Source organism: Aythya fuligula, chromosome 5 (genome assembly GCF_009819795.1).
Source record: "Aythya fuligula isolate bAytFul2 chromosome 5, bAytFul2.pri, whole genome shotgun sequence".
Classification (NCBI taxonomy): Eukaryota; Metazoa; Chordata; class Aves; order Anseriformes; family Anatidae; genus Aythya; species Aythya fuligula.
In genome coordinates, this window is record NC_045563.1 from 32981749 (window position 1) to 32995456 (window position 13708).

Below are 13708 nucleotides of genomic sequence, written 5' to 3' on the forward strand. Positions count from 1 at the left end.
ACTCCCCAAATCAAGAAATTGAGTAGAACAGCCTTTACATGAACACTTCCTAATTCCTTGAGTAATATCTCAGAATCTCAGATCTTCTATGTCGCATAATAAAAAGAACGCATCTGTTTAAACTTTTTACAGATATTAAACAATCATATGATCTACCAGCTCATTTATTTTATTGCTATGTTAGGTCTCCCTGAATTTGTTAGCCTGATGCATGTTTCACATGCAGCTAGGCTACTGCTACTTTCCCCACAATTTGTGAGATCATTCTGTGCTTCTTTTGAAGATTAAATAAGTTTTTCAAATGCTAATATCATTTTTTACAATACCAATAATTTAATCTTCCAAAAGCATACGTGCAACAGAATATTACTATTTTTTTCCAATCTTTTCAAGTTACAAATGTATTTTTTCTCAACTTTGGATTACAACAAATTGACACAGTCTAGCAGTTTGAAAATCAAGACAGTAACACCAAAAATAACACACAAAAAAAATACCCTTTAAAAAATAACCTGAAAAAGGAAGGAAAAAAATGGAAAATCTGTAGAGAATGATGTCCCAGAACAATCAACTGTTGAATTGAACTGTTGTGATTCAGATACCATTATGCAATTATTCTATTTTCTTGTGATCTGCTGCATACCTGCTCCGAAGTAAATTACTGGATAATCAGTGAATACAAACATGTGATAACTTGTACAGTTGTAATTGAAAAAGGTTACAGAATGTGATACTCAGAAGAGCGTAAATACCCGAGAGCATTACACTGAGCAGCACGTCCCTAGATGCATCTGCAGATGTGGAACCTCCACGCTGTTCCCTAACCCTGTCACATAGCTAGCTATATGCATAAAAACCACAAAGACACTGATTTACATAAAATTATCTCACTCCATTTTATTTAAGATTTTCTTCTCCAGTTAGTAAAAGAAAGATGTGTCTCTCTTTATACATATGTACAAGTTCAGTTATAAAAATAGACAGCACATTCAAAGAGAAAAAAAGGCTTGGCATTTGTCTGATTCCCTCTAAATATCATATATACATGTGAATACGAGGGGAAGGGGGAAGTCTTCATGAGTTAATTAAACACCATCTCCCCCCTCAATTATCCCCTGCAAATCTGTTTAAAAATCAATCTAACTAAGCTCAGTTTTGCTATTTTCAGGTGTGCAAATTAGAGGCAGAGCCAACAGGAAGCACTTGCTCCACACTGTAGGACGCCAGGCAAAGGATTTGGGGTTGGAAAAAAATTATAATAATAAAAAAGTCATCTTTTGCTGTCACAGCCCAGACCTGCAACTCATAACTTGCTTCTCTCAAGGGATTGAAAGTGCCCCAGAACAGCCTTTTAATTCAGTGTGTCAGACAGAATGTCCCACACCTAAATCTCAGTGCAATGCAGACAACGCTTACAGCAAAGCAAGGGGCTACAGAGGGGGTTTGTGCATTGAGAAAGGGGAAGGAGCAATTGGAGATGAGAACACAGACGGGCACTGGCAGCACTGGCTTCTATCAGCCTTACAGGAGACGGCTACTGGTACCCACAGGGAGCTCCACCAAGCTAGTACATGGGATGATCACAGAGATGAAGGGAAAACACACTGGAAGAATGGTCAATGGATGGTTGGGATATGAGACTTTTTTTTTTTTTTTTCCCCAGGATTTGGCTGGAGATGGGAATGGCACAGTTCTCTCAGTGCTGTTTCTCACTGCTCCTCTCGCAGCACTGCTAGCTGCAGAGCCATCCTCTGCTATGGCACGCTGAGAGGAACAGCAGCAAACTCTTCCTTGGCCCTGCAGATTTCCCTGCTCTTGAGATTTGCACAAGTAGAGCCTGATTGTGTTTCTAAGCCTTTAAGAGTTCAGCACATATCAAAAATTAAAAAATCATTCTTAACACAGCAAGAGCTTATGCTGGCAAGAACTCTGAAACACAGATCAAGCCAGTGGCTTGGAGCCTCTTTCATTGCAGGAAGCAGAGGCAGCGCTGTTACCCTCACCAGGCCTGCCAGAGCTCCTGTCACTCCTTGGCTCTGAACCTACTCTAAACAAATGGTGCTGAGAAGAGTCCACTCCCTGGAAACCACCTGAGATACCTTCCTTTGCATTTCAAACTCTCAAAAAACAAAACAAAAACAACCAAACAAAAACCCCAGAGGCCCACACTAGAAGAATCCATTAATCTTTTGATTACACATCATCCTCAGCTTAGCCCCCACCTACCCCTGCATATACGCTGACCAGCTCCCAGTACAGAAATGTCTTCTGACTCTACAGGATAGCCCTGGCATTCAGATACTGATTTCATAGGATAAAACTAAAGCTGGGTTCCACTTCAAGCTACAAGAGAGTACACTCGTGTGACTTGAAGCACAAACTGCTCTGGGATATTGCATGGAGTACCTGAATGCTTTCTTGGGAAATCTTTGTCAGATGTGTCAATAAAATACCATCCGACCACCTCAGTTACCCCAGACACCCCTTCCATCCTTCTTGCAGTGTCTGCAAAGATAATTTTTGGGATACACATAATCAAAGTGCTCACATAAACCACCCGTTCCCATTGTGCTTTGATTTTCTTTTCACACAGGTGCTTGATAGCAACAAGGCATTCATTTGCATGCCTTCACCTTGCAGGGTGGTCTACTCTGAAAGCCAACACAGTTCAGACAAGCTTTGGGGGTTCAAAATTACTACCGACCACCTGAGGTGTGGGCACCTTTGCTTTGCTTCCGAATTGGAGTTTCTGATATGAGACTGCTGGTCAGGTTTAAGCTTTTGGGGGTGCCACAAACACTGTTTCCTTTGCTCAAAGGGGAGCTCAAGGGAGAAGAGGCGCTTGAAGGTCCAAAATCTGCAAGTCCAGAAGGCCGAATAATTGCTGTTTGTAGAGGGCTGCTTGCAGACATGCCTAGCAATGGAAAAGAGAATCAAATTCCACGTGAGCATATCACTCCACTTGCAGCACTTAGGCAACAAAAAAAATAAATTAAATGGCTACAATATACTAACACTTAGTCCCAAGACAACACTGCGTTCATGATTTATGAGATTTTAATGAAGAGGGATGGCCTAAACATACAAATCATCTTGCACTTATATCCTGGGATGACTATACGTGGTGTAAAGCTGAAGCTCCATCACCATTGGTTTAGAACATTTTAAACCTGATGCTGTAACTTCAGCATATCAGCAATATGGGAAAGACACAGCCAAACCCATGGGATAGACAACACTATCTAATCTGTCTGGGCACCAAAATGAAAAACAGGAGAGAAGTATTTGGTATGAGATAATTTAAAGGGCAGGTGAAAATTCTGCAAGATTAGCCTTTCAAGGTCATCTGCTGTGAAACTGGCTATCCTCTCACACCGGTACCGTGTCACATTGCGCTTTGCCTGGATCTCAGAATATACTGTACAAGCAATACCAGCAATACTTGCATCTATTTTTGACAGGCTGTAAACAAGCAATCGTCCAAACTCATGTGGTTGGCTCTGCTCTGGGTAGCCTGCTGCCTCCCTTTCCCCACATACCTTTAGAGACATTGTACCCGTACGCTGCATATGCCGCTGCAGAGGCTGCTGCTGCCCCTGCTTTGGCACCTGCCATTGCGGCCGCGCTTCCCGCTATCGATTTCCGGCTTCTGCCTTTCCCGGTGCCTTTTGATCCACCACCTGATCCTTTAGGGCGACCGCGGCTTCGACCTGACTGGCCTCTCCCAGTGAGAGGTGTATCTTGCATTGAAACCCCTTAAAAAAAAAGTGTTAAAACAGTAACTGCTATAGCATGTCACATGGCTCACAAATAAATACAGCATCGTAACGACTTGCCATTTACATTCATACTCTTCCTGTTAATTGATACTGTTCATTTACATTAATACAGACACTGTTAGCAAGTATTGATCTCATGAAAAGAAATCACATATACAAAACCTGACCCTTCATTAATCACATCTTATTAACCTCCTTGTCATTATTGTTATGAATCCAATCCACAAATAGATGGAGGATTCGGGGTTGTACTTCAGGATGAAGCATTTTCTTACTGAAGATATATGTTCCTTCCATTTGCTATCTGTAAAGAAACTCATCAAGAACTAGGTCTCTCCTTATTTCAGAGTAAAAAGTTACAGTAACTAAAAACTGTTACCATTATTTAAAATTATAGCTGCTTTAATCACTCAGTGGAAATAGAGAACTCATTATTAGCCCTATGGCAAATTCAAGGAAAAACTTAAAAAGTTCTGTGGATGTCTGTAGCTCAGTAATATGAGCACTCTATAATATAGGAACAAGGGAAAAAAACCTCATAAGAGTAACTAACACAGGAAAAAGGAAAGTGTGATGAATGACTATAAACAGATTTCTTATCAAATCAGAAGTTATTTCTCAATGAAATAAATTATTTTTTTGCTAATCTTGCCAACCATACACAAAATCTGATTAAAATGCAGAACACATACCAACCAGACATACAAAGTCAAGGTTTAACATGTGTTAGTAAGTCAAGGCAAGAGTACTGACCATTCATGGTATCTGAAACAGAGCCAGTAATGGAAGCAGGAGAGTTTGTTGCCCTTGACTGAGGTGCTGAAGAAGCTGGATCGTCCACAATCACAAGCATATCACTGCTGCTCTCATCGGGAGGAATAGAGCCCATATGTAATTCACTGCTGATGGATATCTAAACATGACGAAGAACAAAGCCGTTAGCTTCTCACGTTAGGAAAGGGAAGGGTTCAAACATAGTAAGACACACAATCACAAGTAATTGGTATTGTTCTGATCTCTCTCATTTTCCCCAAGACTTACAGCATGATACATATCCTGCCTAGTCACACTATACCCTCTATTTACATGCTGAACAGCATTAAGGATCTCCAGGAACTACTTTATTTCAACTGATGAACATAAATGTTATCAGCAGGAGAGACTCAGCAGAGATTTAAGAAAACTGCAGTTTAACTGCGCATTTTTCTCAGACTGCAAGAGAGAAAACAATAGGACTCTTAACCTATTAACTAGTGCCAATAAAAATCTTTATCAGCAAGGGAACAATACAATATAGTAATCTTAGTCAATATGGCATACAACAAAATATATTTGCTGCCAAAAATTGTTCGCAATTCTTTATTAAAAATATGAAAGAAAATACAGTGTGTACCATTGGAAATTTACAATTTAAATTCCAGATTAAAAGCCACACTGATTCAGAATCAAAAGCAAGAGGTTCAGAGCATGAACTTACTTTAAGAAAAGACAAAGACAGAAAGTGAAGAGGAGCATAATGGCATATCAACAGAGGGGTTCCAGTAGGCAGCTTACTGCAGCTGCTATGTTTTCAATAAATTATTTTCACTTCCATGGTTCACCTTTCAGACATCTCATTTCCATACATACTTGAATTCTGTATTAACTGAAATGTCAGAAAGCAAGAACCCTACTAGATACAAGATCACAACTGAAACAGCACATAGTTTAAAGAAGCAGGCAGTCTCACCTCACTGAAAGGGCTGGGCATGGCAGAATCTACACTAACGAAGGAGTCATCCCCATCAGCAGACAGGTTGGAGTTATCAGCTGACGGAACAAACGGGATCACGAGGTTCATGCCCTCTTTCTTTCTCTTCCCATCCAACTCATCTTCCTTCTTCTTCTGAAATAAATAAAACGATACAGGGAATGAAAAATGCAAAAACCGAAGTGGAACATGCAAATTAGAATCTCAGTATCTAATGCAGTATTATAACTCAAATGAATGCCACGTACAGAATTATCCGAAGCAAGTTTTTGAAGGACAAAGTAACAGATCCTTTAAAGGCTCTGTCTTTAGATATAAGCAGTTTTTTTCTCTTCTTTGTAAAATAGTTTGAGTGCTGTAGAATTACTCTTATAGAATTACTCTGATTTCCATTGCCTTCTGAAGTAAGCTCAAAATTCTTTACCATTATAAAAAAAATAATTAATGCAAAGCCTCCAATACTCAAAAATTCTGAATTTCCATAAACAAGATTTAATGATTTTTAAAAACAAACAAACTAACTAACTAACTAACTAATCTTCTGTCTTTCTGCAAAACCACATAGCTATTTGGGATTTATCTATGTTTGGTTCTTTATTTGTATTGTTTTTTCATCCTTGCAAAACAAAATCTTAATTAAGTCTCCATTTTATATGCCATAGAATGATCACTCAATTGCTTGTTGTTTTTTTTGTTGTTGTTGTTTTTTCAAACTTGAGTCCCCAAATTATTGTCCATAAACTACTGATGATCTACTGTGTTGTACGGATATGCTTATTTTTGAAGTTGCAAATGATACTAAAATACAGGAACTGTGCATTACTTATTTTATAACATCCCTCTTCTGTGTAGGAAGTGCCAGACTGACATTCAATGGTGAAGAGAACGCTTTACTCATTAGACTGCCTTTGCATAAAGTATTTCCACACTACATAATGGTGTGCCTAAAGCTTTTCAGGCTCTCTGTGTCGCTGACACAGGCAACCTCTCTGCATCAAGGTACCTTTTCAGCGTATTTTTCCCTTTTACGTTTACGTTCCTTCACACGATTTGTTTCTTCTTGCTGTCGCTTCTCTTCTTGACGCTGACGCACTGTCAGAAAAGAAGCACAAAGTTGTTGTCGCTGGAAAGATACTTCATACCCTTTTGTGAACCTTACAAGAAATTCTGGTTATAACAGAACTGTGAAGAAAAGCCTCCTATATTGAAACTAAAGCACAATGAAAAACTCAAAGTAGAACTGCTATATTTAAACTCTTTCCATCCAAATTACTAAAAAGTCTTACAGTTGAAGTTTTTTTCAAACATACCATCAAGCGTACCTCTAATACAGCTTCAAAACTGTGGTGCAACACAACATTTTTATTAATACTTTTCTTGTCGTGACCTACTTAATTCTTGTCAAAGCTCTGTCATTCAGGAACAATGTAATGATCCTGAACAAGTGCCAACAAAAACTATCACATCATCATGTCTCTCTTGCACAACCTCACCCCTCAGCTCAGCAGTGATATGAAACCAGCTTGTACTAACAGGAATGGCAATACAAAATGAGCCAGGAAACGGAAGTGATTATCAGAAATACATGTGTTTTTAGAGATAAAAACACAGATTTAAAAAACTAATGGTTTAAAAAACTAAGTGGAAGATGGAGAAAATGCTACAACATGAATTTCACATACATTTCTTTTCTAGTTCTTCATCATCCAGTAGAAGGCTGACCACCTCTTTTGGTTTCAAAGTGTCAGGTTTGAAATTGCCACCTGAAATCACCATTCGCTGGATCTAGGAAAAAAGAAAAAGGAAAAAAAGAAGAAATTACTCAAAGGATCCATTTTCATTATCCTTCACTGAAAGCCAGCCAAAAAAGACGTAAATGCAAGTGTGTGTAGTCAGAATTGATTCAACTTCTCTGTCATACTATAATTAGTAGCAAAATTTAAGGAAAGATTTTATTGAGAATGCAATTATTAAAAAATGAGAAGCAACTGAGCTAGAAAGGAGAAAATTGCCATCTATTGTACCAAGCTGTATACTTCTAAAGCACCACGTAATAATAATATTTATTGCTTAATACATTGCTGAACACAGAGTAAAACTACAGCAGTACCCCTATAAAGGATAAATTAGCAGTCCTATTTTTCAAGTAATCTGTATACAGGATCATGCAGATCATATTCTTAAAAGGTACAACACACTTAATCTCCTTCACTGAAAACTAAATCTCCATATTGAGTCAGTGTCTCAGTTTAAGCAATTCACTCAGCACAAGCAACTTGATTAATTCAACTACACTAAAAAATTAAATAAATTCATAAATAATAACAATAATAAACCAACCAACCAACCAAACAAACAAACAAAACGGTAAGAAGTGCAACTCAGCAAAAAAGAACAAGCTTTAGCATAAGCCAATTTTGATGATTTGGAGCACCAGCAAAAAAACTACACTTATTTTCAGGTTGGTATCAGGTTACTAAGTGCAGTATCCCACATCAAAATGGATGAAATTCAACAAGGGAAATATGAATGTATTCAGTTGGAGATGCTTCAGTTGCTTCAGTGCTATGACCAGCATCTAGTTAAGACAAAAGCTAAAAGAAATCCCAAGTGCACACAACATCTGAGCCTCATGTATAGTATATCTATTGCTACTAAAGAAACTGTGGTTAATTTTTTCTTGCCAGTAAAGTATCATGAGGTTTAAAGTTTCTAATACATTTATCACTTGATGCTGCAGGAAAATGAGCCCTTCTGGCAACCCTCACAGCTCAAAAACTGTCCTTTAATTACCTTTCAAGTTTCTTCAAACAAATCAGCTGTGGTGTAACAGTATAACATTAGAGGAATCAGTATTGCCCTGACACAGCAAAGACGCAAGCTCTAGCTTTAAAGAGTCCTAAGTAGTTTCATTGCATCATAAGAAATAGTTTCCATGAAGTCATTGTGTAAATACTTAGCTTCTTCCCAGTTTATATAATGCAGCTGTAATGATGCTGCGCTAGTAACAGATTTGTTTGTTTAAACAAAGACATTCTCTTTTGGTTTCTGTTATGTGCATTCCATGCATATATATATTTATGTGTATATAACTTAAGTGTTTTAAAAGTGTGTGTGTGTATATATACACACACTATATATATATAAATATATATATATGTAGTGTGTATATATATATTGTAATTTATAATTTATATATAATAATTTATTTACTCATTTTGATACACATTTTTTTTATAAAGTTTCTGTAACTTCTTGTTTCAGATGATTTCTTTATTCCTACCTCACTCTTCTCCTTAGCTCTTTGTAAGATACGCTCCTCAATGGTGCCTTTGCATATCAACCGGTACACAGTGACTTGCTTTGTTTGACCCAGCCTATGTGCCCGGTCCATGGCTTGCTGGTCTACTGTTGGGTTCCAATCACTGTCATAGAAGATGACCTGTAAAAGAAAATCAGAACATAAATGATTAAATAAAACCATCTATTTAGAGTACCTGGAGATTAAACAAACAAAAAACCAAAAACTAACAAGATGATAAAAAAGTTCCACTACACACCCCACAGAATCACATGCCCACTGTAGGCTGCATTCACCTAGCTTTGCCCACTCCATTCAAATCTTTCCCAATGCATTTCAAAAATATTCAAACTAATTGACAGTGAATGTTTCAACTTCAACAGAACATCTTAAATATTTCCTTCAACAAATCTGCTTTGGAGGCACCAAATTCTGGAGTTTATCACCATAGTATATCATTGTCATTTCATAAGCCTATAACTAATTACATTGTGAAGCCATTTTTGGTGTTATTTACCTTAAGAAAAAGCCCATCAAATCAGCATTTCACACAAAAAGTAATACTCTGTTTTTTTCCAAGATCTGAATAAAGCCTTGTCTAGTCTAATAATGCTAGTGCTTTCACAAAAAAAAAAAAAAAAAAACTGAAATACCACATCACATTCACATTGCCCTATCATTCTAACTCTATCTTATGCACAGTAAACATAAAAAAGGAGACATTAAACCCATTTTAGATGAGGTATTCAGAAAGCTACAAAACCACAGAACTAAGAATGCTAATGCAAGGAGCCTGCAGAAACATGCCTGTGTTTCCATCTTTTTTTATTCCCCTATGTTGAAGCAACTTCAATCAAGAGAAGTTTACAACTCTGAAGCTATTATAAGTAGCTTTCTTCTGATTTCTTTTAAGTAATATCAAGAGATTTTTATATTTAAAGATATTTAAAGAATTACATCATAGTTTTGAATCAGAGATTTTTGGTTTTGTGTGGCTAAGCACTACAGTCTGTCTTGGGTTCAAATCTGCCTGCACATAAGCTATTATGTTAGAAGCACAGGAACAGCAGTTACTGAAAACATAAATGGTTCATGTAGGTCAGTATTCCCTCCCACAGTGATTGGTGCAAGTGCTCAACAGTGCAAATCCTTGCAATCACTTAAATCAGTATGCCTTTACACCTCAGGCACATGAGAAGGAATAAATCTATCTTTCCTGACTAGCTGTTACTCATTTAGAAATACAAGCACAACTCAACTGCCATTACTTCATTCGACTGTGCACAGAAAAAATGTGGCTGATACCTGTGCTCACTGATTGCTTTGCTGCTGCACCTTAAGAGCAAGCAGCCATGCAAGAGACAGCACTCGTATGAAAGTGTCATTGCATTTGTAGACCCCTTTAGTCATCCAGCTCCTTTCTAGACTCTGCTGCTGATGTATGTGGGGAGAAGGAAGGTATCTAACAGCAACCAAAAACTGTACACCGGGTGCTCAATATCCTGCAACTTTATCACCAAGATAATATTGTATTACAAATATAAGCAGAGTAAACAAGGCTAGGCAATTTCATTATGAGAATGGAAGCACTAATATTGATCAGCATAGATATAAGAGTTCCAGCTTCCACACAGCAACACCCATTTTCCCACATATATTGCGAGTCTGGGAGGCAGGAGACGAGCAGCTTGGTAAAAATGGTGTTTGGAAGCACAGGAGAACTGAAATCTGAGTATCAGAAAGCTGATTTTTTGTGTTTTGTATTACTTTATGAAACTTCACTTACCGTATCTGCAGCTGTAAGGTTAATGCCCAAGCCTCCAGCTCTTGTGCTTAACAGGAACACAAAAATATCATTCCTGGAGAGGAAAGAGATTTAAAAAAAAAATATTTTGTGCATGAGGAACAAGAAGTAACCACAGAAGTAAATTTTTTGACCCATGTGAAGTGATCAGGGCTATTTTTATTACTTGAACACTTCAGAATGTTTTGTGCTGTTCATGATCCAGAGAAAAACACACGAAAGAAGTTAATACACAAATGAGGACTGCTTGAACACACAAGCATTCAGTTCGCAATAGCAGCTTCTTATCTCTATCAAAACAAACCAGGTTTTGTTTATCTTGCCCACATTGGAAATTAAGATTTCATATAGACAAAGAACAATTTATTGTTTCACAGAACTGATCGATGTTAAGAAATAAAATAAAATAAAATAAAATCTTGAGTGTTGCGCCCTAACAACATTCAATTGATAAAGAAAGAACAATAAAGTTGGAACTGTGTAGATGCAATTTTTGTTCTAAATTTGGTGCTTTGAAAAGAACAAACAACTCTTAGAGGAAAAAATGAACAACCTTCATATAAAAGCAAGCTGGCAAACACAGAAGTACATTTTAAAAGGACAAGGGTCTGTCAGCAGAAACAGAAATCCCTCAGTCTAAGAACTCAACTACGGCCACAACTGTGCTGATTTGCATTAAAAGTTTTATTCTTTTGTCCAGTTTTCTTATCAGCAAAATGAAAATAAATTGATTCATCTCAAAATAGCAATGAAATGATAGTAATGAAATTGTGATTTTCTGTAGAATGTTTCAAAGATGACTATGCAAGACATTACTAATAGTTGGATACTGCACAAGAGGAAAAGTCATTCATTTCACTCTAACTTAAGCTCTTTGAGACATACTGTCTGTAAGTAAATTCCATTATTACTGCACACAGGCTGTCCTTCCCACCTTGGGCATTTTAACTGTATTACATTTACATTCTTTGGAATTCCTCAGACAGCATGAAAGTCAATGACAGATCAGTAGCTTCAGTGAACACAGCTCCCAGTAGAACAGGCCGTTACACAACATGGATCACCACTCCATGGCATAGTTCAAGGAAGACATCTCTGAACACCTCACTGGAAGTTCCATAAAGCCTAATGCAGTCATATTAGCCTCAACGGTGAGACTTGCTGGCATCAGATTTAGGAATGCTGACTACTAACAGAGATACTAGGCATCCCAATACCTGACTTGGAATAATCCTCTACAGATAATAATCCTTTACGTAACTGAGGCAGTTGAGGCACACTAGGCAAGCAACTGTAAAAACGCTTTAAGTCCTAGCTGCAGTCTGAAGAGTTCAAGAAAAGGGAACAGAGTTACTCAAACTCAATGGCAGCTCTAACACGGCACACACAGAAAACAAATGAGACAGGTCTATATGACGGATCACCAAGTACTGATCAAAATTCAATTGATAACAGCAAAATCAGGACTTCCACTGAGGTTGTGAACTTCACTAGTGCCAGCGGTGTGGGGTCAGCAGAATGTAATTGTGTCTAACACCATATGGGTCCCTGTACAGGTTGGCACAAAGCAGTAGTAAAGGGACCCCAAAGAGGTTGATGTTCTTTGACAGTACACATCAAGAGAAATGCTTAAGAGAAGACAATGCAATACCACATCCTTTTGGTACCACACTGTCCATACAATAATGCATGCACAATTAGTAAGAGACCAAAAATTCCTGCTGAATAAGCAGCACGGGGCATCTTCTTGATTGATTATGTGTCAGCAGTCTGTCCCCAAAAGTCCACTCATCTAATCTAAGAGTCTTCATTAATTTATTCTTAAATAATAAACTTCTATTCATTAAAGGTAACCTGACCCTTGCTGTAGTAAGTACAGGTATATCGCATGCTATTATGCATATGCTAGTACAACTCAGATGTAAAAAAAAAAAAAAAAAAAAAAAAAGAAAGGTTTTGGAATCCATATTCTTACAGGTCAGGTAGAAACAACTACGTTCTCAGGACTCATGCTTCAAGGTATTAATTACCAGTCTTTACCTGGCAAGGTTGTATTGTAAAAAAACAGACTCTCAAAAAACCTACTCTGGTCCAACAAGAGATTCTTTTTCTCCCTCAAGAAGTTGCCAATAGAGGACCAAAGTAATTATTTAAGTTATAAATATAAAAGCCAAGAACTCTGAAATTAGAAATGGAAGGTTTCTGGCAGTCTGAAGTCTAAGAGTACAAAACTCTATCTTGAGCTATGGGCATCCGAGAGGAATTGAAACCAAGCTGTCATTCTCTAGACTTTATCTTCCAGGTGCAAAGCTGAAGACGACAGCAGGTACCCATGCACAGTATAGGCAATCCTTGGCCAGGAAGTCTTTTGACTTTTACAACAATAGTGGAACGTGCACATAGTCACCTAAACACTTCTGGAAATGCCATATGGAAAGGAAAGAAAGAGGACAGTGGCACAGACTACAGGAGTGAATTATCACTCCATGGTTACATATTTTCAGCATCCTACTAGGACATCCTGCAGGATAGTTTAGTCTCAGTCAGGCTTTTTTTTCCTGAAAACATTTCTCATAAGTAAATCATGTATAAGAGGAACTCGAGTAACATTTTAATAGGAATTCTTGTTTATACTGGCTGACCTATATCTCAAAGGGATTTCCTTTTGAAATGATTATTTTTCTTTAGTTGTTCTATTCATTAATAAAAACAAATTTATTTTTATTAATAAAAACAAGTTTTTTGACTTCTTTGGTTGAAGGACCTTACAGGAAGAAGTGTCAGCATTCCAGGAGGACATCCTAACCAGCAAGGAACCTGTTTTTGACAACTGGGAACAGAGAAAAAGGCACTGCACAGTCCTCTCACTCCAGGTACTTGGCTCATACTCTTCTAAAGTTTTATTGCTCTAAGGAGTTCACTAAAAGCCTTTTCATTGCAGCACAGTTATTCAGGTCTTCAACCCTTATGAACGAATGGCCTGAAAGGTTTTGTACACATTCTTCCTCCTGTCTTCTGCTGTGATACCTTGGGATTGGTGACGCAAGGACTATCGTCTAGAACACTGTGCTTTC

The 13708-nt window shown here is 37.7% G+C and overlaps 1 protein-coding gene across 1 annotated transcript in view; it reads right to left on the reverse strand.

The window, feature by feature from the left end:
• Positions 1 to 795: 795 nt before the first annotated feature.
• Positions 796 to 13708, reverse strand: part of INO80 (INO80 complex ATPase subunit) — a 58179-nt gene continuing 45266 nt past the window's right edge. The window contains exons 28-35 of the mRNA XM_032188401.1: positions 10617 to 10689; positions 8813 to 8971; positions 7212 to 7314; positions 6533 to 6621; positions 5509 to 5664; positions 4533 to 4692; positions 3540 to 3755; positions 796 to 2914 (exon numbers count right to left, since the gene is read on the reverse strand). Of these exons, the coding sequence (XP_032044292.1) occupies positions 2697 to 2914; positions 3540 to 3755; positions 4533 to 4692; positions 5509 to 5664; positions 6533 to 6621; positions 7212 to 7314; positions 8813 to 8971; positions 10617 to 10689 (1174 nt within the window). The 3' untranslated portion in view covers positions 796 to 2696. The remainder of the gene's footprint in view (positions 2915 to 3539; positions 3756 to 4532; positions 4693 to 5508; positions 5665 to 6532; positions 6622 to 7211; positions 7315 to 8812; positions 8972 to 10616; positions 10690 to 13708) is intronic.